Source organism: Pseudorca crassidens, chromosome 1, assembly GCF_039906515.1.
Source record: "Pseudorca crassidens isolate mPseCra1 chromosome 1, mPseCra1.hap1, whole genome shotgun sequence".
NCBI lineage: Eukaryota > Metazoa > Chordata > Mammalia > Artiodactyla > Delphinidae > Pseudorca > Pseudorca crassidens.
In genome coordinates, this window is record NC_090296.1 from 151,705,971 (window position 1) to 151,732,030 (window position 26,060).

Genomic DNA, 26,060 nt, shown 5'->3' on the forward strand with positions numbered 1-26,060 from the left:
TTTTAAATTTTTTTCTATTTATTTATTTATTTATTTGTTTATTTATTTATTTAGCGGTACACAGGCCTCACTGTTGTGGCCTCTCCCATTGCAGAACACAGGCTCCGGACGTGCAGGCTCAGCGGCCATGCCTCACGGGCCCAGCCGCTCCACGGCATGTGGGATCTTCCTGGACCGGGGCACGAATCCGTGTCCCCTGCATCAGTAGGCAGACTCTGAACCACTGCTCCACCAGGGCAGCCCTGTATTTAATTTTTGATAGTTTGATAAATATGTCTTGGCATGTTTCTCCTTAGATTTATCCTGTATGGGACTGTCTGCGCTTCCTGGACTGGATTGACTATTTCCTTTCCCATATTAGGGAAGTTTTTAACTATAATCTCTTCAAATATTTTCTCAACCCGTTTTTCTCTTTTTCTAGAACCCCTATAATTCGAATTTTGGTGCGTTTAATGTTGTCCCAGATGCCTCTGAGACTGTCCTCAATTCTTTTCATTCTTCTTTCTTTATTCTGCTCTGCAGTAGTTATTTCCACTTATTATCTTCCAGGTCACTTACCCATTCTTCTGCTGCAGTTATTCTGCTATTGATTCTTTCTAGAGAATTTTTAATTTCATTTATTGAGTTGTTCATCATTGTTTGTGCTCTTTAGTTCTTCCAAGTCCTTGTTAAACATTTCTTGTGTTTTCTCCATTCTATTTCCAAGATTTTGGATCATCTTTACTATCATTACTCTGAATTATTTTTCAGGTAGACTGCCTATTTCCTCTTCATTTGTTTGGTCTGGTGGGTTTTTACCTTGCTCCTTCATCTACCGTGTGTTTGTCAGTCTTCTCATTTTGCTTAACTTACTGTGTTTGGGGTCTCCTTTTTTCCAGGCTGCAGGTTCATAGTTCCTGTTGTTTTTGGTGTCTGCCCCCAGTGGCTAAGGTTGGTTCAGTGGGTTGTGTGGGCTTCCTGGTGGAGGGGACTGGTGCTTGTGTTCTGGTGGATGAGGCCGGATCTTGTCCTTCTGGCAGACAGGACCGCATCCAGTGGTGTGTTTTGGGGTGTTTGTGACCTTATTATGATTTTAGGCAGCCTCTCTGCTAATGGGTGGGTTTGTGTTCCTGTCTTGCTAGTTTGGCATAGGGTGTCTAGCAGTGTAGCTTGCTGGTCGTTGAGTGTAGCTGGGTCTTAGCGTTGAGATGGGAGATCTCTGGGAGAGCTTTCACCATTTGATATTACATGGAGCCTGGAGGTCTCTGGTGGACCAATGTCCTGGACTTGGCTCTCCCACCTCAGAGACACAGGCCTGACACCCAGCCGGGGCACCAAGACCCTGTCAGCCACACAGCTCAGAAGAAAAGGGAGAAAAAAAGAAAGAAAGAAAATAAAAAGTAATAAAGTTATTAAAATAAATTTTTTTAATTATTAAAAATTAAAATGTAATAATAAAAAAGAAAAGAGCAACCAAACCAAAAAACAAATCCACCAATGATAACAAGTGCTAAAAACTATATTTAAAAAAATAGAAAAGAAAACAGACAGAACCCTAGGACAAATGGTAAAAGCAAAGTTATACAGACAAAATCACACAAGGAAGCATAAACATACACACTCACAAAAAGAGAAAAAGGAAATATATATATATTTTTTTTTTAAAAAAAGGAAGAGAGCAACCAAATCAATAAAGAAACCTACCAATGATAGTAAACTCTAAATACTAAACTAAGATAAACATAAAACTAGAAACCAGTCAGTCGCATACAGCAAACCCCAAGTCTACCATTGCTCCCAAAGTCCACTGCCTCAATTTTGGGATGATTCGTTGTCTCTTCAGGTATTCCACAGATGCAGGGTACATCAAGTTGATTGTGGGGATTTAATCCGCTGCTCCTGAGGCTGCTGGGAGAGATTTCCCTTTCTCTTCTTTGTTTGCACAGCTCCTGGGGATCAGCTTTGAATTGGCCCTGCCTCTGCTTATAGGTTACCTGAGGGTGTCTGTTCTTGGCCCAGACAGGACGGGGTTAAAGGAGCAGCTGATTAGGGGGCTCTGTCTCACTCAGGCCGGGGGGAAGGAGGGGTATGGAATGCAGGGCAAGCCTGTGGCAGCAGAGGCCAGCGTGGTGTTGCAACAACGTGAGGCGCGCCGTGTGTTCTCCCAGGGAAGTTGTCCCTGGATCACGGTGCCCTGGCAGTGGCGGGCTGCACAGTCTCACGGCAGGGGAGGTGTGGATAGTGACCTGTGCTTGCACACAGGCTTCTTGGTGGCGGCAGCAGCAACCTCAGCGTCTCATGCCCGTCTCTGGGGTCCGCGCTGATAGCCGTAGCTCGCGCCTGTCTCTGGAGCTCATTTAGGCGGTGCTCTGAATCCCCTCTCCTCGCGCACCCTGAAACAATGGTCTCTTGCCTCTTAGGCTGGTCGAGACTTTTTCCCAGACTCCCTCCCGGTTAGCTGTGGCGCACTAGCCCCCTTCAGGCTGTGTTCACACAGCCAACCCCAGTCCGCTCCCTGGGATCTGACCTCCGAAGCCGGCGCCTCAGCTCCCAGCCCCCTCCCGCCCCCGCAGGTGAGCAGACAAGCCTCTCGGGCTGGTGAGTGCTGGTGGGCACCGATCCTCTGTGCGGGAATCTCTCCCCTTTGCCCTCCGCCCCCCTGTTGCTGCATTCTCCTCTGTGGCTCAGAAACTTCCCCCCGCCCACCCCCTGTCTCCGACAGTGAAGTGGCTTCCTAGTGTATGGAAACGTTTCCTCCTTCACAGCTCACTCCCAGAGGTCCAGGTCCCGTCCCTATTCTTTTGTCTCTGGTTTTTCTTTTTTCTTTTGCTCTACCCAGGTACGTGGGGAGTTTCTTGCCTTTTGGGAATCTGAGGTCTTCTGCCAGCGTTCAGTAGGAGTTGTTCCACATGTAGATGTATTTCTGATGTATTTGTGGGGAGGAAGGTGATCTCCACGTCTTACTCCTCCACCATCTTGAAGGTCTCCCTCTTTTCCTTTATGTGTAGCTAGAGGTTTATCAATTTTGTTTATCTTTTAAAGAAGCAGATCTTTATTTCATTGATATTTTCTATTATTCTCTTAGTCTCTATTTCATTTACTTCTGATCTGATCTTTATGATTTATTTCCTTCTACTAACTTTGTGCTTGTTTTTGTTATCCTCGTTACTTTGGTGTAAGGTTAGGTTGTTTGACATTTTTATTATTTCTTGAGGTAGACTGGTAATGGTATAAACTTCCCTCTTATAACTCATTTTGCTGTATCCCATAGATTTTGGATCATTGTGATTTCGTTTTCCTTTGTTTCTAAATATTTTTAAGTTTCATCTTTGACTTTTTCAGTGATCATTAGTCGTTTAGTAGCATATTATTTAGTCTCTACATGTTTGTGTTTTTTGAAGTATTCTTCTTCAAAATTCAACTTCAAAATAGTTGATTTTTACTCTCATGGATTTTTGGTGAGAAAAGATGCTTGATATGATTTCATATTTCTAAAATTTACTGAGCATTCTTTTGTGGCCTAGCATGCAATCTATAATAGAATATTCCATGTGCACTTGAAGAGTACGTGTTCTGCTGGTTTAAATGGAATATTCTATGTGTCTAATAAGTCTACCTGGTCTAATGTGTCCTTCTATTCCACAGTTTTCTTACTGATATTTTTGCCAGGATGATCTGCCCCTTGAAGTAAGTGAAGTGTTTAAATCTCCTACTATTATTGTGATACAGTCCATTTCTCTATTTATATTTCTTAATATTTAATTATGAATTTAGGTGCTCAAGTGAGTATTTTGAAAACTTTGCTCTGAGAGAGAGAGTATCAGGGTCTATGTCTGGATGAAAAGGAATTTTTCTGGAGTGCCATAGTCACACATGAAGAGGGCATATTCCTAAGAAATGGGCTGAGGTTGTGGGGACAGACTAGAGGTGTGACATTCCACACCAATTTCTAATTGGTCCTAATATGTTTTAATATTATTCTTTTTAAAAAAAATTTATTTTATATTGGAGTATAGTTGGTTTACAATGTGGTATTTTTTCAGGTGTACAGAAGTGATTCAGTTATAAATATACAAAGATATATTCATTTTCAGACTCTTTTCCCATATAGGTTATTACAGAATATTGAGTAGAGTTCCCTGTACTATACAATAGATCCTTGTTGATTATTTTATATATAGTAGTGTGTATATGTTAATCCCAACCTCCTAATTTATCACTGCCCCCCCCCAACCATTCCCCTTTGGAATCCATGGGTTTTTTAAAATTGGATTATAATTGCTTTACAATGTTGTGTTAGTTTCTGCTGTACAGTGAGGTGAATAGCTATATGTATACATATACCTGCTCCCTCTTGGACCTCTCTCCCCCCCATCTCACCCATCTAGGTCATCACAGAGCACCGACTTGAGCTCTCTGTGCTCTACAGCAGGTTCCCACTAGCTATCTATTTTACACATGGCAGTGTATTTATGTCAAACCTAATCTCCCAATTCATCCCACCCTCCCCTTCCCACACTGCGTCCACACGTCCATTCTCTGCATCTGCATCTAATCCTGCTCTGCAAATAGGTTCATCTGTACCATTTTTCTAGATTCCACATAATGTGTCAATATATGATATTTGTTTTCTCTTTCTTAGTTCAGTCTGTATGACAGACTCTAGGTCCATCCACATCTCTACAAATGACCCAATTTTGTTCCTTTTTATGGCTGAGTAATATTCCATTATATATATGTACCACATCTTCTTTATCCGTTCCTCTGTGGTTGGACATTTAGGTTGTTTCCATGTCCTGGCAACTGTAAATAGTGCTGCAGTGAACATTGGGGTACATGTGACTTTCTGAATCATGGTTTTCTCAGGGTTTGTGCCCAGTAGTGGGATTTCTGGGTCATATATTAGTTCTATTTTTAGTTTTTTAAGGAACCTCCGTACTGTTCTCCACAGTGGTTGTATCAATTTACATTCCCACCAACAGTGCAAGAGGGTTCCCTTTTCTCCACACCCTCTCCAGCATTTATTGTTTGTACATTTTTTGATGATGGCCATTCTGACCGGTGTGAGGTGATACCTCATTGTAGTTTTGATTTGCATTTCTCTAATGATCAGTGATGTTGAGCATCTTTTCATGTGCTTCTTGGCCATCTGTATGTCTTCTTTGGAGAAGTGTCTATTTGCATCTTCTGCCCATTCTTTGGGTTGTTTTTTTGGTATTGAACTGCATGAGCTGTTTATTTGTTTTGGAGACTAATCCTTTGTCCGTTGCTTCATTTGCAAATATTTTCTCCCATTCTGAGGGTTGTCTTTTCATCTTGTTTATGGTTTCCTTTGCTCTGCACTCTTTACTTAGGTCCCATTCACTTATTTTTTTAAATTTCATTACTCTAGGTGGTGGGTCAAAAAAGATCTTTCTGTGATTTATGTCAAAGAGTGTTTTTCCTATGTTTTCCTTTAAGGGTTTTATAGTGTCTGGTCTTACATTTAGGTCTTTAATCCATTTTGCATTTATTTTTGTGTGTGGTGTTAGGGAGTGTTCTAATTTCATTCTTCTACGTGTAGCTGTCCATTTTTCCCAGCACCACTTATTGAACAGGCTATCTTTGCTCCATTGTAAATTCTTGCCTCCTTTGTCATAGATTAGATGACCATAGGTACGTGGGTTTATCTCTCGGCTTTCTATCCTGTACCACGGATCTGTATTTCTGTTTTTGTGCCACTACCATACTGTCTTGATTACTGAAGCTTTGTAGTGTAGTCTGAAGTCAGGGAGCCTGATTCCTCCAGCTCCGCTTTTCTTTCTCAAGATTGCTTTGGCTATTTGGAGTCTTTTGTGTTTCCATACAAATTGTAAAATTATTTGTTCTAATTCTGTGAAAAATGCCATGGGTAATTTGATAGACAATGCATTGAACCTGTAGATTGCTTTGGATAGTAAAGTCATTTTCACAATATTGAGTTTTCCAATTCAAGAACATGGTATATCTCTCCATCTGTTTGTGTCATCTTTGATTTCTTTCATCAGTGTTTTATAGTTTTCTGAGTACAGATCTTTTGCCTCCTTAGGTAGTTTTATTCCTAGGTATTTTATTCTTTTTGTTGCAGTGGTAAATGGGAGTGTTTCCTTAATTTCTGTTTCTAATCCTTCATTGTTAGCTTATAGGAATGCCAGAGATTTATGTGCATTAATTTTGTATCCTGCAACCTTACCAAATTCATTGATTAGTTTTAGTGGTTTCCTGGTGGCATCTTTAGGATTTTCTACGTATAGTATCATGTCATCTGCAAACAGTCAGAGTTTTACTTCTTCTTTTCCAATATGTACTTCTTTTATTTCTCTTTCTACTCTGATTGGCCACTAGTAGGACTTCCAAAATTTTGTTGAATAATAGTCGCCAGAGTGGGCATCCTTGTTTTGTTCCTCATCTTAGAGGAAGTGCTTTTAGTATTTCACCACTGACGATGATGTTTGCTGTGGGTTTGTCATATATGGCCTTTATTACGTTGAGGTAGTTTCCCTCTATGCCCACTCCAGAAGAATTTTTATCATAAATGGGTGTTGAATTTTGTCAAAAGCTTTTTCTGCCTCTATTGAGATAATCATATGATTTTTATTCTTTAATTTGTTAATATGGTGTATCACATTGATTTTGTGTATATTGAAGAATTCTTGCATTGCTGGGATAAATTCCACTTGATCTTGGTGTATGAGCCTTTCAATGTGTTGTTGGATTCTGTTTGGTAGTATTTTGTTGAGGATTACTGTATCTATGTTCATCAGTGTTATTGGTGTGTAATTTTCTTCTTTGTGACATCTTTGTCTGGTTTTGGTATGAGGGTGATGGTGGCCTCATAGAATGAGTTTGCGAGTGTTCCTCCCTCTGCAATTTTCTGGAAGAGTTTGAGAAGGATGGGTGTTAGCTCTTCTCTAAATGTTTGATAGAATTCACCTGTAAAGCCATCTGCCCCTGGACTTCTGTTTGTTGGAAGGTTTTTAATTACCATTTCAATTTCATTACTTGTGTTTGGTCTGTTTATATTTTCTAATTCGTCCTGGTTCAGCCTTGGAAAGCTATACCTTTCTAAGGATTTGTCCATTTCTTTCAGGTTGTCCGTTTTATTGGCATACAGTTGCTTGTAGTGGTCTCTTATGATCCTTTGTATTTCTGTGGTGTCATTTGTAATTTCTCCTTTTTAATTTCTAATTTTATTGGTTTGAGTCCTCTTCCTTTTTAAAATTTTATTTATTTATTTTTGGCTGCATTTGGCTTCATTGCTGCAGGCAGGCTTTCTCTAGTTGCAGAGAGCGGGGGCTACTCTTCGTTGCAGTGCATAGGCTTCTCATTGCGGTGGCTCCTCTTACTGCGGAGCACGAGCTCTAAATGCATGGGCTTCAGTAGTTGTGGCATATGCACTCAGTAGTTGTGGCTCACGGGCTCTAGAGCACAGGCTCAGTAGTTGTGATGCACAGACTTAGTTGCTCTGCGGCATGTGGGATCTTCCCAGACCAGGGCTTGAACCCGTGTCCCCTGTACTGGTAGGCATATTCCTAACCACTGTGCTACCAAGGAAGTCCCCCTTTTCTTATATATAAATTTATTTATTTATTTATTTATGTCTGCATTGGGTCTTCATTGCTGTGCGTGGCTTTCTCTACTTGCGACATGTGGGGGCTACTCTTCATTATAGTCCACAGGTTTCTCATTGCGGGGGCTTCTCTTGTTGCGGAGAACGGGCTGTAGGCGTGCGGCCTTCAGTAGTTGCAGCACACAGGCTGAGTAGTTCTGCCTCGTGGGTTCTAGAGTGCTGGCTCAGTAGTTCTGATGCACAGGCTTAGTTGATCCACAGCATGTGGGATCTTCCCAGACCAGGGCTTGAACCCATGTCCCCTGCATTGGCAGGCAGATTCTTAACGACCTAGCTACCAGGGAAGTCCCCTGTATCTTTTTTTTGTGATGATTCTGGCTAAAGGTTTATCAATTTGTTTATCTTCTCAAGGAACCAACTTTTAGTTTTATTGATCTTTGCTATTATTTTCTTCGTTTCTATTTCATTGTTCTGATCTTTATGATTTCTTTCCTTCTACTAACTGAGTTTTCTTTGTTCTTCTTTCTCTAGTTGCTTTAGGTGTAAAGTTAGTTGTTAATTTGAGATTCTTCTTGTTTCTTGAGGTGAGCTTGAATTGCTATAAACTTCCCTCTTAGAACTGCTTTTGCTGCGTCCCATAGGTTTTCGATCGTCATGGTTTAGTTGTCATTTGTTTCTAGGTACTTTTAAATTTCCTCTTTGATTACTTCAGTGATCTCTTGGTTATCTAGCAGCGCACTGTTTAGCTTCCATGTGTTTGTGTTTTTTTACAATTTTTTTCCCCTGTAATTGATTTCTAGTCTCATAGCATGTTGGTTGGAAAAGATGCTTGGTACGATTTCAATTTTCTTAAATTTTCCAAGGCTTGGTGTTTGAGCCAAGATGTGATCTATCGTGGACAATGTTCTGTGTGTCCTTGAGAAGAAAGTGTATTCTGTCACTTTCAGGTAGAATGTCCTATAAATATCAATTAAAAGTATCTGGTCTAGTTTGCCATTTAAAGCTTGTGTTTATCTTCTGTCTGGGTGATCTGTCCATTGGTGAAAGTGGGGTGTTAAAGTCCCCCACTATTATTGTGTTACTGTCAATTTCCCCTTTTATGGCTGTTAGCATTTGCCTTATGGATTGAGGTGCTCCTATATTGGGTGCATGAATATTTACAATTGTTACCTTTTCTTCTTGGATTGATCCCTTGATCATTATGTAGTGTCCTTCCTTATCTCTTGTAACAGTCTTTATTTTAAGGTCTGATATGAGTATTGCTACTCCAGCTTTCTTGTGATTTCCATTTGCATGGAATATCTTTTTCCTTCCCCTCACTTTCAGTCTGTATGTGTCCCTAGGTCTGTAATGGGTCTCTTGTAGACAGCATATGTACAGGTCTTGTTTTTGTATCCATTCAGCCAGTCCGTGTCTTTTGGTTGGGGCATTTAATCCATTTACATTCAAGGTGATTATTTATATTTACGTTCCTATTACCATTTTCTTAATTGATTTAGGTTTGTTTTTGTGGGTCTTTTTCTCTTGTGTTTCCCACCTAGAGAATTTGCTTTAGCATTTGTTGTAAAGCTGGTTTTGGTGGTGCTGAATTCTCTTAGCGTTTGCTTGTCTGTAAAGCTTTTGATTTCTCCATCAAATATGAATGAGCTCCTTGCTGGGTAGAGTAATCTTGGTTGTAGGTTTTCCCTCTTTCCTCCCTTTAAATATATCCTTCCACTCCCTTCTGGCCTGCAGAATTTCTGCTGAAAAATCAGCTGATAACCTTATGGGGATTCACTTGTATGTTATTTGTTGCTTTTCCCTTGCTGCTTTTAATAATTTTTCTTTGAATTTAATTTTTGTTTGATTAATATGTGTCTTGGTGTGTTTCTCCTAGGGTTTATCCTGTATGGGACTCTCTGTGCTTCCTGGACTTGGGTGACTATTTCCTTTCCCATGTTAGGGAAGTTTTTGACCATAATCTCTTCATATGTTCTCAGACCCTTGTCTTTCTCTTCTTCTTCTGGGACCCCTATAATGCGAATGTTGGTGCGTTTACTGTTGTCCCAGAGTCTCTGAGACTGTCCTCAAGTCTTTTCATCCTTTTTTCTTTATTCTGCTCTTTGGCAGTTATTTCCACCATTCTATCTTCCAGCTCACTTGTTCGTTCTTCTGCCTCAGTTATTCTGCTATTGATTCCTTCTAGTGTATTTTTCATTTATTATGTTGTTCATCACTGTGTTTGTTCTTTAGTTCTTCTAGGTCTTTGTTAAACATTTCATGTATTTTCTGAATCCGTGCCTCCATTCTGTTTCCCAGATTTTGGATCATCTTTACTATCATTACTCTGAATTCTTTTTCAGGTAGGTTGCCTATTTCCTCTTCATTTATTTGGTCTTGTAGGTTTTTACCTTGCTCCTTCGTCTGTAACATATTTTCTTGTCGTTTCATTTTTTTTGATGGGTGGGGCTGTATTCCTGTTTTGCTCGTTGTTTAGCCTGAGGTGTCCAGCGCTGGAGTTTGCAGGCAGCTGGACAAAAGCTGTGTCTTGTTTCTGAGATGAGGACCTTCAGGAGACCTCACTCTGATTAATATTCCCTGGGGTCTGAGGTTCTCTGTTAGTCCCGTGGTTTGGACTTGGTGCTCCCACCACAGGAGCTCAAGCCCAACCCACTGTATGGGAACCAAGATCCTGTAAGCTGTATGGCGCAGCAAAAGAAAAAAGAAGGAAAAAAAAAGAGTACAATAACAAAAAATAAAAAATTAAATTTAAATTAGGGAAATAAAAAATATATTAGAAAAAATATAAGTGAAACAGTAACAACAAGTTAACACAGAAGCACAAGAGCAAAAAACAAAAACAAAAACTGGAAAAGGCCTTAACTGTGGGGGTGGGGCTTAGGCGGGGGCAGGGACCTACGCTAAGGACTTGTGCCACTGGCAATGGCAGCATGGCTGGAGGGGTCGTTGGAGTGTGGAGTGCAGAAGTAAGGCCCTGGGTGGGGGTACGTGGACAGGGCTTAGGCTCAGCGCACCTGGAGGGGCCCTCTGAGTACAGAGGATCAGGCCCGGGACCGCAGCAGGGTCCCAGGGCCCAAGTGGGCAGGGGAAACGCCAGCCGCATTCCCTTCCGATCCTCCCATGTCCCTAGGGTATCTCCCCGTACCCGTTGCTCCCCTCACCATGGGTGGGCCCCTCTGGGCATGGGAACCCCTCCTGTCCCCCCAGCCGCCCCTCCAGGGCACTGGTCCCATCCTGCCTCCACTTCTCCTCCCCTGTCCGCCCCCCTCCCACGTCCTACCCGGTCGCTCAGGGGTTCATCCCGTCCCCTGAGGTGTTCGTTGTCCCCCACCAGTGCCTGGCAGGTGCCCAGTTATGTGATTCAGTTATAAATATACAAGTATCTATTCATTTTCAGATTCTTTTCCCATATAGGTTACTACACAATATTGAGTAGAGTTCCCTGCACTATACAGTAGATCCTTGTTGATTATTTTATATACAGTAGTGAGTATATGTTAATCCAGCCTCCTAATTCATCCCTCCCCTCCCCTTTCCCCTTTGGAAACCGTAAGTTTGTTTTTTGTTTTTAATTCAGGCATATTTATTGAAGATAAAAAACTAGAAATTAATAAAAGAGTAAGTGGATTTCCACAAATGGCTAACACAAATGCCCGAGTTTGTTTTTGAGGTCTGTGACTATTTCTTTTTTGTAAATAAGTTCATTTGTATCATTTTTTAGATTCCAAATATGTGGTATCATATGATATGTCATTTTCTAACTCACTTCAATTAGTATACTTATCTCTAGGTCCATTCATGTTGCCGCAAATGGCATTATTTCATTCTGTTATGGCTGAATAGTATTCCTTTGTGTATGTGCACTTCTTTATCCATTCATCTGTCGATGGCTACTTAGGTTTCTTCCATGTGTTTGCTATTTTAAATAGTGCTCAATGGACATTAGGGTGCATGCATCTTTTGGAATTAATGGTTTTCTCCTTATGTATGCCCAAGTGTGATTACTAGATCATATGGTAGCTGTATTTTTAGTTTTTTAAGGAACTTCCATACTATTCTCCATAGTGGCTGTACCAGTTTACATTCACACCAACAGTGTAGGAGGGTTTCCTTTACTCCACACCCTCTACACCATTTGTTTGTAGACTTTTTGATGATGGCCATTTTGAACAGCGTAAGGTGATACCTCATTAGAGTACTGATTTGCATTTTTCTAATAATTAAGGGATGTTGAGCATATTTTCATGTGTTTGTTGGCCTATATGTCTTCTTTGGAGAAATGTCAATTTAGGTTTTCTGCCCATTTTTTTATTGGGTTGTTTTTTTGATATTGAGCTGCATGAGCTGTTTGTGTATTTTGGAGATTAATCCTTTGTCCGTTGATTCATTTGCAAATATTTTCTCCCATTCCTAAGACTCTCTTTTCATCTTGTTTACGGTTTCCTTTGCTGTGCTAAAAGCTTTTCAGTTTAATTAGGTCTCATTTGTTTATTTTTGTTTTTCTCATTACTTTAGGAGGTGGGTCAAAAAAGATTTTGGTGCGATTTATGTCAGAGTGTTTTGCCTATGTTTTTTTATTTTCCTGTATGCGGGCCTCACTGTTGTGGCCTCTCGTGTTGCAGAGCACAGGCTCCGGACACACAGGCTCAGTGGCCATGGCTCACGGGCCCAGCCGCTCCGTGGCATGTGGGATCTTCCTGGACCGGGGCACGAACCCGTGTCCCCTGCATCGGCAGGCGGACTCTCAACCACTGTGCCACCAGGGAAGCCCTGCCTATGTTTTCCTCTAAGAGTTTTATGGTGTCTGGCCTTACATTTAGGTCTTTAATCCATTTGGAGTTTATTTTTGTGTATGGTGTTAGGGAGTGTTCTATTTTCATTCTTTACACGTAGCTGTTCAGTTTTTCTAGCAACACTTATTGTAGAGGCTGTCTTTGCTTCATTGTATATCCTTGCCTTCTGTTATAGATTTGGTGACCACAGGTGTATGGGTTTATCTCTGGGCTTTCTATCCTGTTCCATTGATCTGTATTTGTTTTTGTACGAGTACCATAGTGTCTTGATTACTGTAGCTTTGTAGTAGTAGTATAGTGTGAAGTCAGGGACCCTGATACCTCCAGCTCCATTCCCCCACCCCCACCCGCCCCACCAAGATTGCTTTGGCTACTCAAGGTGTTTCCATACAAATTGTAAAATTCTTTGTTCTAGTTCTGTGAAAAATGCCACTGGTAGTTTGATAGGGAGTACACTGAATCTGTGGATTGCTTTGGGTAGTATAGTCATTTTCACAACATTGGTTCTTCCAGTCCAAGAACATGGTATATCTCTCCATCTGTTTGTGTCATCTTTGATTTATTTCATCTGTATCTTATACTTTGCTGCATACAAGTCTTTTGCCTCCTTTGGTATGTTTATTCCTAGGTATTTTATTCTTTCTGTTGCAGTGGTAAATGGGATTGTTTCCTTAATTTCTCTTTCTGATCTTTCATTGTTAGTGTACAGGAACACAAGAGATTTGTTTGTTAATTTTGTATCTTGCGACTTTACTAAATTCATTGATTAGCTCTGGTAATTTTCTGGTGGCATCTGCACAAACTGCAGATTAAATCCCCATAATCGGCCCATGTTATGTTTTTCTAAAACTATAAGGGAGGAGACAAAACCATATACAAGTTGGCCCTAAGGAACATGAATAAACACATACATCCACATACACTTACAGGCACAGTGGGAAGACTCCGCCTTCCCCCCCTTCTCCTGCTCTGTCTTCTGCCAGGATGCACTGGCAACAGGGGCTCACTCCAAATCCCCCACCCCCACCAGGACCAACGCGGCAGCAGGCAACTGGGTGATGAGGATCAGTGTGCAGGATTTTAAACTAGGATTATGAAGTTAAACAATACTAGAAATAGCGGGCAAACAGACCAAACCAGCACTTTATTTTAAAAAGTTTTATTCTGCAGATTTAGAAATTTGAGATTTTTTAATAACTGCAAAAGAAATTCAGTCACACCTACTGATTAACAGAATGTAGCGGTGTATTATCTAAACAGAAATTGTGCTGATGTGCCACAATAAATTGTCTATTAGTAAAAAAATACACTTTAGGGCACAGCATCATATCACAAATTACAATAGGGATACTTTGCAAGAATTTATTCAAACTAGAGAATTCTGAGTAACTGTATCTTTTGAATGCAGCATTTAAAAATGTAACAACTCTGTGCATTCTTTTTCTTAAAAAACTGACCTTGTGTGTGTCATAGAAATGCTGCTTTATTGCTGCAGAGGTCAAAGTTCAAGGCTCAAGAGGTACAGGAGAGAATACAAAGGTAGCCTTAAGAAACTTGGTTTTGTTTATGTATAAAAAAGGTAAAGTTTATAAAAGTTAATTTACAAACCAAGAACAAAGTGGTATGCACGCCTTATGTACAAGCATCCTTAAAACATCAAAAGTTTTTAAATGCATAGCCTAAAAAAAAAAAAAAAGAGAGAGAGAGAGAGAAAACAACCACTGCCCCTTGCCAAACAAACAAAACAAAAAAAACCCCACCCCAAATCACACCATTATTTTCTTCTGGGTGATTACACATTTCTGAAACCACCAAATCCACAATTCACTCAATCTTTTCATGATACAGTATCTAGATGTGCACAAAAGCCATAAAACCTTAGTAACACACAGAACGATCTAAGAATTAAAAACACAAGGGTAAGGCATTCCTGCTGGTTAGTATGTCTATGGTGATATGGTTAACTTATAGATCCAAAGAGGCCACAGAACCAGTCTCACATGCTTTGGTGTCCTTCCCTAAGAAAAATGAGTTTTCATATACAGTAAGTAATTGTCTTCACTTGCCCCGCCCCACCAAAAAAAAAAAAAAAAAAAAGCTATAAATTCCTCTTGCTGTACATTTCTGTTAAATCCACTACACTGGTTATACATTTGAGGTGCTTTTTAAAAACGTGTGATTACCTCATGCATAATAAAAATGTGTATGCCAGGCCAGGGCCATAATAAAGTCTGAAACAGTGTACTTTGGAAAGAACAAAACTCAAATGCACCCCATTTACTGGCTGTTATTTTAACGGAAATCAATATGTGAAGTTAAGCAGTGACCATAGAAAAGTACAAAACTCATTACAAAGCATCACATCGTGGAGCCTGTAGCCAACACCGACCCCCAACATGCAGCAGGCAGCATGTTTCCCAGGCACGGTTCAGGGGATGTTCACTCAGCCTCTCCAGTTCAAACAAAGCGTGTGATACTAACACACTGCAGTGTCAATTATAGGAAAAGTATATAATACTTGATGGAGTGGTTCCATTTAGATTTAGTAAGTTTAACCCAGTTTCACATTATTTAATCAAGTTCCTATATTTTAAGAATTAAAAGTGGTCAATCAAGACAGAAACACAGTTTGCTCCAACAAGATAATTTGGATCTCCAGGAAGACACTTGTTTTGCCAGGTTTTAGGATCGCCTACGAGAGAAAAAAAAGTTCATGTCATTTCTGGTTGGTTAAACTGCTATCTGTAATGCTTTGCAATCATGGGACAAACACAAACATATATATTTAGATACAACTTTCCTCTATTTCTTCAGCATACCGCACTTGTACCAAAACTCTTAGTGCTATATATGTACTTCATTGGAGACCCACTGGAATCTAATGATCCAAAAGCTGTTGCAGATTTCTCGTTTATTTTTTATGTTTTCAAGTTTGAGCCTTTTAAAAAATGAATAAAAGTTAGGGTGATCATGTGCCTGGGACAGTTCCAGTTTGCCCCTGAGTATTATTATTAAGAGTACCCTTCTTGGGCTTCCCTGGTGGCGCAGTGGTTGAGAGTCCGCCTGCCAATGCAGGGGACGCGGGTTCGTGCCCTGGTCCGGGAAGATCCCACATGCCGCGGAGCGTCTGGGCCCATGAGCCATGGCCGCTGAGCCTGCGCGTCCGGAGCTTGTGCTCCGCAACGGGAGAGGCCACAACAGTGAGAGGCCCACGTACCACAAAAAAAAAAAGAAAAAAAGAGTACCCTTCTTTCACTTTCAAAAGTTTAGACAATAATTATATGATTACCCCATTTGAGCTGAGTATGAGAACACATTTCTCACACTTGACAGACCAAATGAAACCCTCAACACTGCAGAATTCGGTTAAGGAGCCTCCTCCCCTTTACAAAAAAAAAAAAAAAAAATCACTGAGACTGGGCCAGAGATTCTTAGCCCTGATCCTGCTGTACAACAAAACCATTCATGATGCTTCCAAAGTCATTGAACTGAGTAAGACTGAAGCAGGGCCTGGGCTTTGGAGTTTTTAACCAGCTTTTAACCAGGTGATTTGAGATTTGCAGCTACAGCTAAGGAGCCCTGGCAGTGGACTCAACGTAAAGAAGGCTGGGACAGCCATACACCTCTTGTGTCCATGGTAAGTGACAGTCAAAGCTGCTGCCTGTAAAGCAACAGTTCTCCACCAGGAGCAGTTCTGCCCCTCAGGGGACAATGTCTGGAGGCAATTTTGCTTGTCACAACTGGCATCTAGCGGGTGGAGGCCAGGGAGGCTGCTAAACACCCCACAGGGCCAAGGCTGAGAAGCACTGCAAACTGTAAGCTGTCCGTTACCTAAGCAACATCTGAGTCATGGTGGGCTCAGCAGTTTAAAACAGAGGGGTTTAACTTCACAGGTACATGTGGGCTTGTGCCATACTGCAGATAAATTGTTTAGGCAATGAGATAGTTACGACAACTCTTGGGAAAAACTTTATCTTTAGGTTCAAAATTCTTTCCAATATACTAATAAATGCTTCTTGGAATTAAGTCAGTAGCTATCAAAATCTACCTTGACTTTTTAAAACAGAAATTTATAGTAGCAAAAGCATTCCGAAGCCACACAGAATTACATAAAATTACATTTCTCTTCTAGGTGTACATACTCAAATTTAACACAGGAAAAAGTAAGTTGTTTCAATCTAACAAAATAACATGTTCTGTGGCACAAAACAAATTATACGAAGCATACTGATTTTTTTCGTATCTGGAAAAAAAATCGCTTATAAAACAAGTAACAACATAGTTACTTTAAGGACCCTCAACCTATTTTGGGTTAGAGGACGATCACAGCCCACACTAAAACCTGACTTTTGGAATATATGTTTTAAATGCAGTTTTATTAATTTTAATTCATTAGTTCAAACTAGGCTAATAAAATGTTTCTCAGTGGAGTTCCTGAAGAACTTTTCCCAGAAAATGGGGTAGTTATGAATGAATATATGTAATATTTTATGTTGGGTAATATTAAAATATGTTCTTTACACCATAAAACTCTATTTCATACTGTACCAAACTAAAACTGTATAATGCTCATCTGATTTATCAAAAATTCAGAAGAACTTTAAATTCTTTTTTTCTACATCAGGTTCAATTAAAGTGTTCTGTGCCATAAATATAGAAAGTTCTGACTTTAGTCTAACTGACTTAGTCACCCAAGGAAGTGAGAAATGTGAAAATGCAATGGAAGCTTTGAAATTATGATCTTGACAGCAATAAGCCATTTTAAAAGTGTATTAGAGAAGTTATTTTGAGTTTTACATGGAAAAACCATGGCCAAGTATGATCACAGTGTAAGGTCTTTTATCTTTCAAGTTTCTCTAGTGTGTGTGTGTATACACACACACACACACCCCTACAAAGTATATATATATATACTTTGTAGACTGAGAAATAGTAACCAAAAATAGAAATTATTACATAAAGGAATCAAATCATTTTAGTATAAAGATGAAAATGCATATATATGTAGGACAATATCAATTCTTCCACCTCATCTTAAAAATTTTGACAGAATAATTTTGTTGAACACCAAGAAACAGTCAACCTTTGGCCAAATCATCAATGTTTACAAGGCAGAAGCTTCTCTACCCTTCAGTTTTCATTTACAATATATGTACCACAAATAAACTCCAAAACACTGGTGATGCCTACAAGGCCACAGGAACAGAGGGAGGATCTGTGCACAGACAGCACGGGTAGCTCCGTCAGCCCACGGGTCAATCAACGACAGTACCCAAAGCCCCCAAAGGACAGAGTGAAGACAGCATACCCGACGAGGAGTCGGATGATTTTAGAGCAAAAGACCAACCGTCAGGAGTCATGGACGCACAGTGTGGTAAGCGCAGCTCCACGGGCTTCAGGAACTTGAGGCCATGGGGCCCGCACATCACTAAGGGGCTCAGCAGGGTCTCACCTGGGGCGGGGGGAGAGAGGTTAGACGGCTGGCTTCCTTCTAGACCCACGCCCTCCTCACCCTCCTTCTAACCATATGCTTTAAAGCCAAAGACGGTTAGTTCTCTGTAGTAGCACTGACCAAGAAAAATGTAACAGGAGCCACAGATGTAACTTAATATTTTCCAGTAGCCACATTAAAAAGGAACAGTTGAAGTCAATTTTAATATTTTATATAACCCAATATATCCAAAACATTATTTCAACATGTGAGCAATATACTGAATCTTTGAAGCTGGTGTGTATTTTACACTTCTAGCCCGTTTCAATTAAAACAGCCACAATTCAAGTGCTAAACAGCACAACGTTGCTGGTGGCTACTTCATTCAATCACAGCATTCTTATGGTATAAGACATACTCAAACATTTTACAAATGTTACTTATATCTTGTGTTTTTAATGTTGTATTTGCTACAGACGTGGTTTAAGAGATTCACGCAGGAGGGCCAACATGTTAGTATTCTGGCAAAATGTACGAAAATGAGCTAAAATAATGTATTTAAGGAAGCAAAGCACTGCTAAAATATTCTAAAGGACGTTGCAACATGGTTCATTATCATTTCATCCTGACAGATCTGGAAGACTGTGAAAAATAAGAGCATTCCTAGATTCCTGAAGCAGCTCAGAAACACACACCGCGACAGCCGATGGGGATGCTTCCTCCTCTGCAGCGTGTTTACTTGTGCTAGGTCTGCGCAGTGAGGAAGATCTGACCCGAGAGCCTTGCATTCCACCAGCAGGTGGCAGCACAGAGCAAGGCCTTTGGAGTGGGTGTTACCTAATTCATCTCTAGAGCTGCAAGGCAGGAAGGAACGACTCAAAGACAAAAATCTGGTGAGGTCGGCTAAGACTGGCGACTGGCTGGCAGGTACAGTAGTGCCCAATGACCCATCCCCTATTGTCACCGTCACAGTAAAGGTAGCACAGGCTCCCCTCTCCACAGTGCTCATTAGAGAGGCCCTCCCTTGTAGAAGGAACTTGAGGGCAGCCAGGGTGGGGGGAGAACAGAGGTCTAGGGTATCCTGTCTACTGAGCACAATAAGCTTTGAAAAGCACACAGGGCAACTCGAGTTATTGAAACTAAGCAGGAAATCACACACTCACCTTTCTCCTTATCCAAAGGCGGGAGGATGCTGTTGTCTCGGCAGACCTTGAAATAGATTTCCTGCTCGACTCCCTCAGGAATGGCTCCTTGTGGGATAATGATACTAACGCCGGTCTCTATGGAGCTCAGCACCCCGCCGTTGCTGTTAAATACGCCGCGGGCGGTGGCCACCACAGTGTGACCATCCTCATCTTCATCCTCTTCTACAGCTGAGGGACTGAGAGTTCAGAAATGGCCAATGAGTACATTCCTAGTCACATACAGGCACTTTCACTGCTAGTCTAGTCGGTGGTTTCATTCTCTTTCTCTCTCCATATAATCAAGCAGTTACTTACTTTAATAAGTTTTCAGTGACTGACAGACTTTACTCACAGGGATAACTAAGCATATTCTTCCTCGAGAAGTCAATGTCATTTTTAAAGGTAATAGTCACGTTTCCTTCATTACTGATTTTTTGCGATCAGAACATGTAAGGCCTGATACAGTGCTCACCCAATATTTTACAGCCATGAAACTGGTGTTTTAAAACTGATGGCACATCATGGTTTAATTGGTAGCATGTTTTTTCCTTCTTAGTGATACGTAAGACAGTGGTGCATCTCACAACTGATGGCATCTTAGACCTGATAAAATACACTAATTAGGCTCGCTCTCTCCTGAGGATTTCTGGTGTGCATACTATGGCCTTCCCTCCCCACTCCCTAAGCACAGACGCCCAATTCCATGAGGTAATAAAGACTCCGGTGTGGGCAATCGCTCATGGAGAGGAGATGGTCCATTCACGCGGTTCACACAAAGACGCCTGAGGCAGAGGGGATGTGGTACCAAATCTCCTTCAAAAGTGCAGGCTCTCAGGACTTCCTTTTATTTTCCCCTCAGGACTTCTTGAAGCAAAATTTTGAGCCAGGACTAAAGGTGAGCAGAAAGATGGGCCAACAAAATGAAAGTGAGTGCAGGGAGCTGCGGCTTCACTCCTCCGTGGCCAGAGCAGTGGGCATGGGCTCCCCGGGGGCAATGGTACCGCGGGGCCCCTGTGAGGGGGCCGCTCCTCCACATCCCCTGGCTGGCCTGTCCTTCCGCTCGGGAGGCAGCCTGCCGGTGGCCCGCGAGTACTTTCTGCGTCAGTGGCTTAGGGAGGTTTCTGCATGGCGAGCACGGGTCTTGTCGGTCACTGTGCAGATGAGGGGAGGGGTGTAGGGAGTGTGGCTCCAGGCAGGCTGGGTTCATCTCATTTGCTCAGCCATCTGATCAAAACTATTAAGAAAGCTCTTTTTTAAACAACCATTTTGAGGTTATTACATCTTCTTTTCAAACTCACTGCTGAATAAACAGTGGATGAGGAATACAGATACTCTATTATTTTTGAGATATTCTCCAAACGTGCTGCCCCAGCTGGAGGTCAGAGGTCATGGGAAGCCAGGGCCGGTTAGGAGTCTGGCTCTGAGGTCAGAAGTCAGACCAGTGGCTGGGTCTAGGCTCCCTGAGCATGGCTGTGTGACCCTGAGTGAAATACAGTGCCTCTCAGCCTGGGTTCTTACACAATGGAGATAATGAGCACCAGCTTTAGTGCCTCTTGCAGAACCTTTAGTCATTCCAACATTTTGGACAGCACCATTCAGCTTAAAGTTTGAGTTGAAATCATCAGTCAGGTTCCCAAAACCACACCCAACTCATGTGAGAGACATCACCAGGCCAAGAAAAAGTCTTACCTCACGGGCACAGCTTTAGGCCCTGTGCTGATACTGTTTACTTGATATTTAGGCTTATTATCTGTGTGGACAGAGAACGTCTCAACTCCACTGTCAAACTCCGGAGGCTGCGTGGAACTGTGTGCTTTCACCAGAGTTTTCGGAGAAGTGGGGGCTTTGGAAGACAAGTCAGGTTTATGTGCAGTTTCGCTCGTCAGGAGATTGTGACTGAATTTAGGACTTTCAAACTTGCGTTCAAATGGCCGCGCAGAACTTGTATATGGTTTTGGTGTGAATCGATTGTATGCTGGAGTGATCGTTTTCTGAGTCTGTTCGGCCCCGTTAGCTGGGGCTTTATCTGGGAAACTTTTCTGGGGATAGAAAGCAGACTGGGCAGCGTCTTCTCGGTTGGCTGGTCTGTAAGCTGCTGGCTTATTCTGAGATGGAGGTGGGTCTGGTTTGGACACTAAAGAGCTCTGAAAATCCAATGACATGGAATTACCTGTAAAACACACACATATAAGTATTTCAAAAACTTCCTGAAAACAGCTACTGAATACTATGTTGTACATCAAAACTAATATTATAAGTCAACTATACTTCAATAAGAAAAACAATAAAGTACATTCGGTGGCTTGAACAAAAAAAGCATTACAAACCCATCTCTAACTGACTGTAATGGTTTGTGAGATGGAAAAGATGTTATAATGGGTCAAGAATAAAATCTATCCAGATGAGTAATTCATTCATGAAAGTTATCAACAAGTGATTCTGTGGGAGACCGTGGTGACCATGTTAAACTAAGTTTTTAGGAATAAACCTTGAAACAACTTTTCATCCATACAGAAAACAAAAACCAAAACGCCCTTCCTGACACAAGTTCTAACAGTCATCTGATGTCCCTCTCATCTTAACCTGTCCTGGTGTCAGAGTCAATGACTGACTGGGTCTGGGTCAGCAGTCTGAGGACACTCTTGACCCCTGGTGGCTGTGTGTGATGCTGAGGGGCCAGGAGGTAGCAGGGACACCTGGGACAGTGTTCATGTACCTGCTGCCTGGAGTCAGGGTCACGTGGCTGGGAGTCCTGGCCTCCAGAGACTGGCATCGGAGTGACCCCGCTCCAGTGTCCACAATAAATTAGAAACAGAATGACAAAACTGGCCATGTTAAAAAAAAAAAAAAATCAGTACTACAAAACTCACCATAATTAAAGTTAAAAAAGAAAAGTCACAGATTGGCAGAAGCTATGTACAACACATATAACTGATTTTAAAAAAAATTAGGATCCAAAACCTATGAAGAATACCTATACATCCATAAGAAAGAATCAACCAATAGGAAAATAGGCAAAGACCTGAACAAGCAAAAACGCAAGTGAAGACTAGACTAACCAGTAATCATACAATAAGATACTCAACATCACTATTAATTAGGAAAATGCAAAACAAAAACAAAAAACATCATTTCACATCCATTAAATTGGCAAAACTTACTTACAAGTCTGGTAATGCCAAGCATTGGCAAAGATGTGGAATAACAGAAATTTCCATGTACAGATCTTCCTCGACTTCCCAGGGGAAGTTCAAAGTAAAAAATGTGCTTAATACACGGGACCTACCAGAATCGTAGCTCAGCCCAGTCTCCCTGAACGTGCTCAGAATACTCTCACTAGCCTACAGTTGGGCAAGATCATCTAACACAAAATATTATAATAAAGTGTTAAATATCTCATGTGAGCTATTGAATACTGTCCTGTAAGTAAAAAACAAGACTGGCTCTCTGGGTCCAGGACAGTTCAAAGTGTGTCAGTTATTCACCCCCGTGATGCAGCGTCTGACTGGGGGCTCTTCTCACAGCCGCTGCCCAGCTTCACGAGAGATTGTATTGCTTATTGCTAACCTGAGAAAAGATCGAAATTCGAAGTAGTTTCTAGTGAATGTGCATCGCTTCTGCACCATGTAAAGTCAAACCGTCATAAGTCAGGGACCCTCTGTACCGCTGGTGGCAGTGCAAAATAGCACCAACTGAATTCTATGAAATAATTAAGGAAAAAATCATATCAGTGCTATACAAACTCTTCCAGAAATGAGAGAAAGAGGGAACACGTCCCAGCTCTCTTTCATGACTCTAGCACAACTTTGATACCAAAACCAGACAAGGACATTATAAGGAAATTATAAACCAAAGCTCCTTGTGAACATAGTAAGATAACTTATTACAGAAACAAAATGAAGGAGACAAATCTTAGGATCGTCTTCGTGCGTTTGGCCCTCTGTATCTGCGGATGCAGAGCCCATGGACACAGAGGGTCGACTGTACTACACCAGTTACACGGGGGACGTGTGTATCCGCAGATTTCAGTGTGCGTGGTGGGATGGGGGTGAAGTGGTGGTGGTGGGGGGGGTCCTGGGATCAGTCCCCTGCGAATACTGAGGGACAATGTACATACAAGAAAAAAACAGTTGACAAAATGCTTTCAGCAAACTAGGACTAGAAGGGAACATTCTAAACATAATAAAAGGCACCTACAAAAACCCCTACAGCTAACATTGTAACGGTGAAACATTCAATCGTTTCTCCCCACAATGGGGAACTAGCAAAAGATGTCTGCCACCATCATTTCAACTCAACATTTTACTATGATGTCTCAGCCAGTGCAAAAATGGCATAAGGTTTGGAGAGTAAAAATTTAAACTTTATCGGCAGACATGATAGTGTGTAAAGAAAATCCTAACATAAAGTAATATCAAATTATACCCCTGGGATTGGACTCCTACATAAATACAGAGGAGCACTGTCTCTAGGAGCAAAACATCACCAGGAGATGGGTGAACTGTGGTGTATCCTTTGAAAGCACCAAATGAGAAGAGAGATGTTGGTTGGGAGGGTGGAGGCAACAGTCCCTTCCAGGACGTCTAATGGCTGTGGAGCTGGGAAGGTGGCATGAGGCAGTGGCACTTACTGGAAGGCAAAGGGAAGGATTATGGGGAAGGGGAGAGGAAGATGAAGGAAGCAGGAGAGCGGGGAGAGGAGCTGGGCCAGTGGCCCGGGAAGAGAGGCAGTTACTGCTCAGAGATGTGAAGGAGAAGACGTGGGTGCACACGCAGGGACGCCACCCTGAGGTGAGCGCTCTGGAGCTGATGGGATCTATCTTGATGAGCCTCCGCCACAGAACACAAATGCAAAGACGAGGTGCTCAGGGACACGTATTATGTGAAACTCTACGGCCGCCCTATATCCACATGCGAAGACGGACATCACCATAATTTTTACGAACCACCATTCAAACATTTAGTTTTGGGCATACTGGTAAACAAAAACTACTTTCAGAAATTAAGCTATGTTAAGGAGGCAGGTTAAAATCTATTTAGCTAAAAGGCTTGTCCGATATAACTGTCATTATCATAAAAAAGAAGAGGTACTTTTAACAAAGCCCCTTATTTTTCGCTGTTCTCAGCCCAGAGGTTTCTAGCACGTACTTTTCATCTTGTAAGTGTGAGTCTATTACAGTGGTCCTGCCAACTCCTGAGCCGCCTACCTTCGCCGAGTGTCCCCTTGGTGTGTGAGTGGAGGCTGAGGGTGGTGCTGGGGCCAGGCTGGGTGGCCTGGCTGTACTGGGCGGGTGGCGGCGGAGGGGGTGGTGTGGCCTGCAGTGGGTCATAGCGCTTCTCCCCAAACGGCCTGTCCACAGCTTCAGCCTCAGCAGACTTCCCCCTGTGGAAAAATGAGGAAATGCCAACACCTACAGACGGATCCACATTCACAAAGCAAGTTCCCCTTCTTCTAAGTATCCCTGAGGGGTTTTTTTTGAGAATTTCAGTTTACCCTTATGAGTGTGGGTACTCTACCAAAAAACACAAACAAGTCCAACCAGTCACCAGCACAAGAGGTGTAAAGGCAGCACAGGTATTTTAAGAATATTAGTAAAGCATCCAAAAGACGGCAACCAAAAGGCAGATGGAATTCGGGGTATACTTGTACTATTCAACACTGTGGTCTACAAAAAATAGTAATGGCTGGTAGGTTTAATGAAGTCGTCCAAATATTCTGAAAAATATTTATTGGCCCAAATCCTCATTAGATTCCCTTCTGGTGTAGTGCCTAAGAAGGCATGAAGCACCATCTTCTGGTGCAGGCTAGGCACCACAGAAGGTGACGTCACGGGCCAGGGGCTGGCAAGCCCTTAGTCAAGGGCTGACAAGAAATGCTATCAGCTTCTTGGCCATACGGCCTCTGTCACAGCTATTCAAACTCTGCCCCAAAGCAGCCAAAAACAGCTTGTAAATCAAAGGGTACTGCTGTGTTCCAGTAACACTGCACCTTTTTTTTACTTCAAAATTTATCCTGGATTTACCAGATCCATTTTTTGTTTAGCAATTGCTAGAGCAGCAAATACTGCTTGATTTTTAAGGCTCATTTAAATCAAATTGTGAATGTATGCTTATTTTTTCAGATTCCCAATTGTTAATATAGAACACGTAAAATTCACACAAAAGAAATCTTTAAAACAGGACCCATAATTGCAACACTGCCCTCTGAGCTCTGCAGAGCCAAAGCTGTACACTGGCTTTACGTGCACACGCAGTCACACAGACGCTTGGAATGTACTTTCACAGAAGACTACTGTCGCGGAGTCTACTCATGATCAGCTTTAAAGCCACGCCATTATCTCATTTTGGGTGTCTGGACTAAGCACTGAAGACGACGTTAACACCTGCAAGTGCACGTAATGCCAGTGCCACAGCGAGGGACCCTCACGTCACAGCCTCACACCAGTGCCCCGTCTTACCACATGAAGCTCCTTTCCAAGTAGTCAGAGCTAGTATAAGAGCCAAGAAATCTAGGTGATGGCAAAGCAAGCGCAACAGAAAAATTAAAGAAAACGATCAATCTAAGTTTGCAGCAAACAGAACTCAAATGTCATTTTAAAGCATCAACCAAAAAACACACATCCACCATTTCAGCATACTTCAGTCTATAAAGGAAACCACCACTGGCTCTCATTTAGCTCGGGACACCAGCAGCCGGTGGAGACGTGGAACGCAGCTAGGCCCCGCCCGCCCACCCTCCACACACATGGGGCTCTGGTGGGCAGCAGTGTGGCTAAGCTTCACTCCTTGGCCCGCTGCCCACTCCTGGTGCTGAACAAAGAAATGAAATAAAGCAGCGGGTTCTGAAGTGGGGGTGAGTGCTCTGTTGAAAGAAAGGGGGCTAGGCACAGAAGTCCAGAGTGAAAACACAGAAGTGATGCAGCACCACAGCTAGCACGGTACGGATACACGATCAACACGTGCTCCTTCCGAGCCTGACGCTGAGCCCCGAGGTGGGCAGAGCTGCCACGCTGACTCCCTTGGTCTCCACCTCTCTCATCTAATAATGCTACATGCACACAAAACCACCTAACGCCAATCTTATGC

The 26,060-nt window shown here is 42.0% G+C and overlaps 1 protein-coding gene across 9 annotated transcripts in view; it reads right to left on the minus strand.

Annotated features, from left to right (window-relative positions):
* Nucleotides 1–13,503: 13,503 nt before the first annotated feature.
* The window catches only part of TJP1 (tight junction protein 1), a 253,410-nt gene continuing 240,853 nt past the window's right edge, over nucleotides 13,504–26,060 (minus strand). For 5 of the 9 annotated variants that reach the window (XM_067699273.1, XM_067699285.1, XM_067699240.1 and 2 more), the window contains 5 exons: nucleotides 24,182–24,357; nucleotides 20,665–21,145; nucleotides 18,955–19,172; nucleotides 17,669–17,812; nucleotides 13,504–15,052 (listed from right to left, as the gene is read on the minus strand). In XM_067699273.1, coding sequence (XP_067555374.1) covers nucleotides 14,958–15,052; nucleotides 17,669–17,812; nucleotides 18,955–19,172; nucleotides 20,665–21,145; nucleotides 24,182–24,357 — 1,114 coding nt within the window. In that variant the 3' untranslated portion in view covers nucleotides 13,504–14,957. Of the gene's footprint in view, nucleotides 15,053–17,668; nucleotides 17,813–18,954; nucleotides 19,173–20,664; nucleotides 21,146–22,542; nucleotides 22,675–24,181; nucleotides 24,358–26,060 lie in introns of those variants that run through there. The other 4 variants (XM_067699305.1, XM_067699262.1, XM_067699251.1 and 1 more) reach the window with 3 other exon arrangements.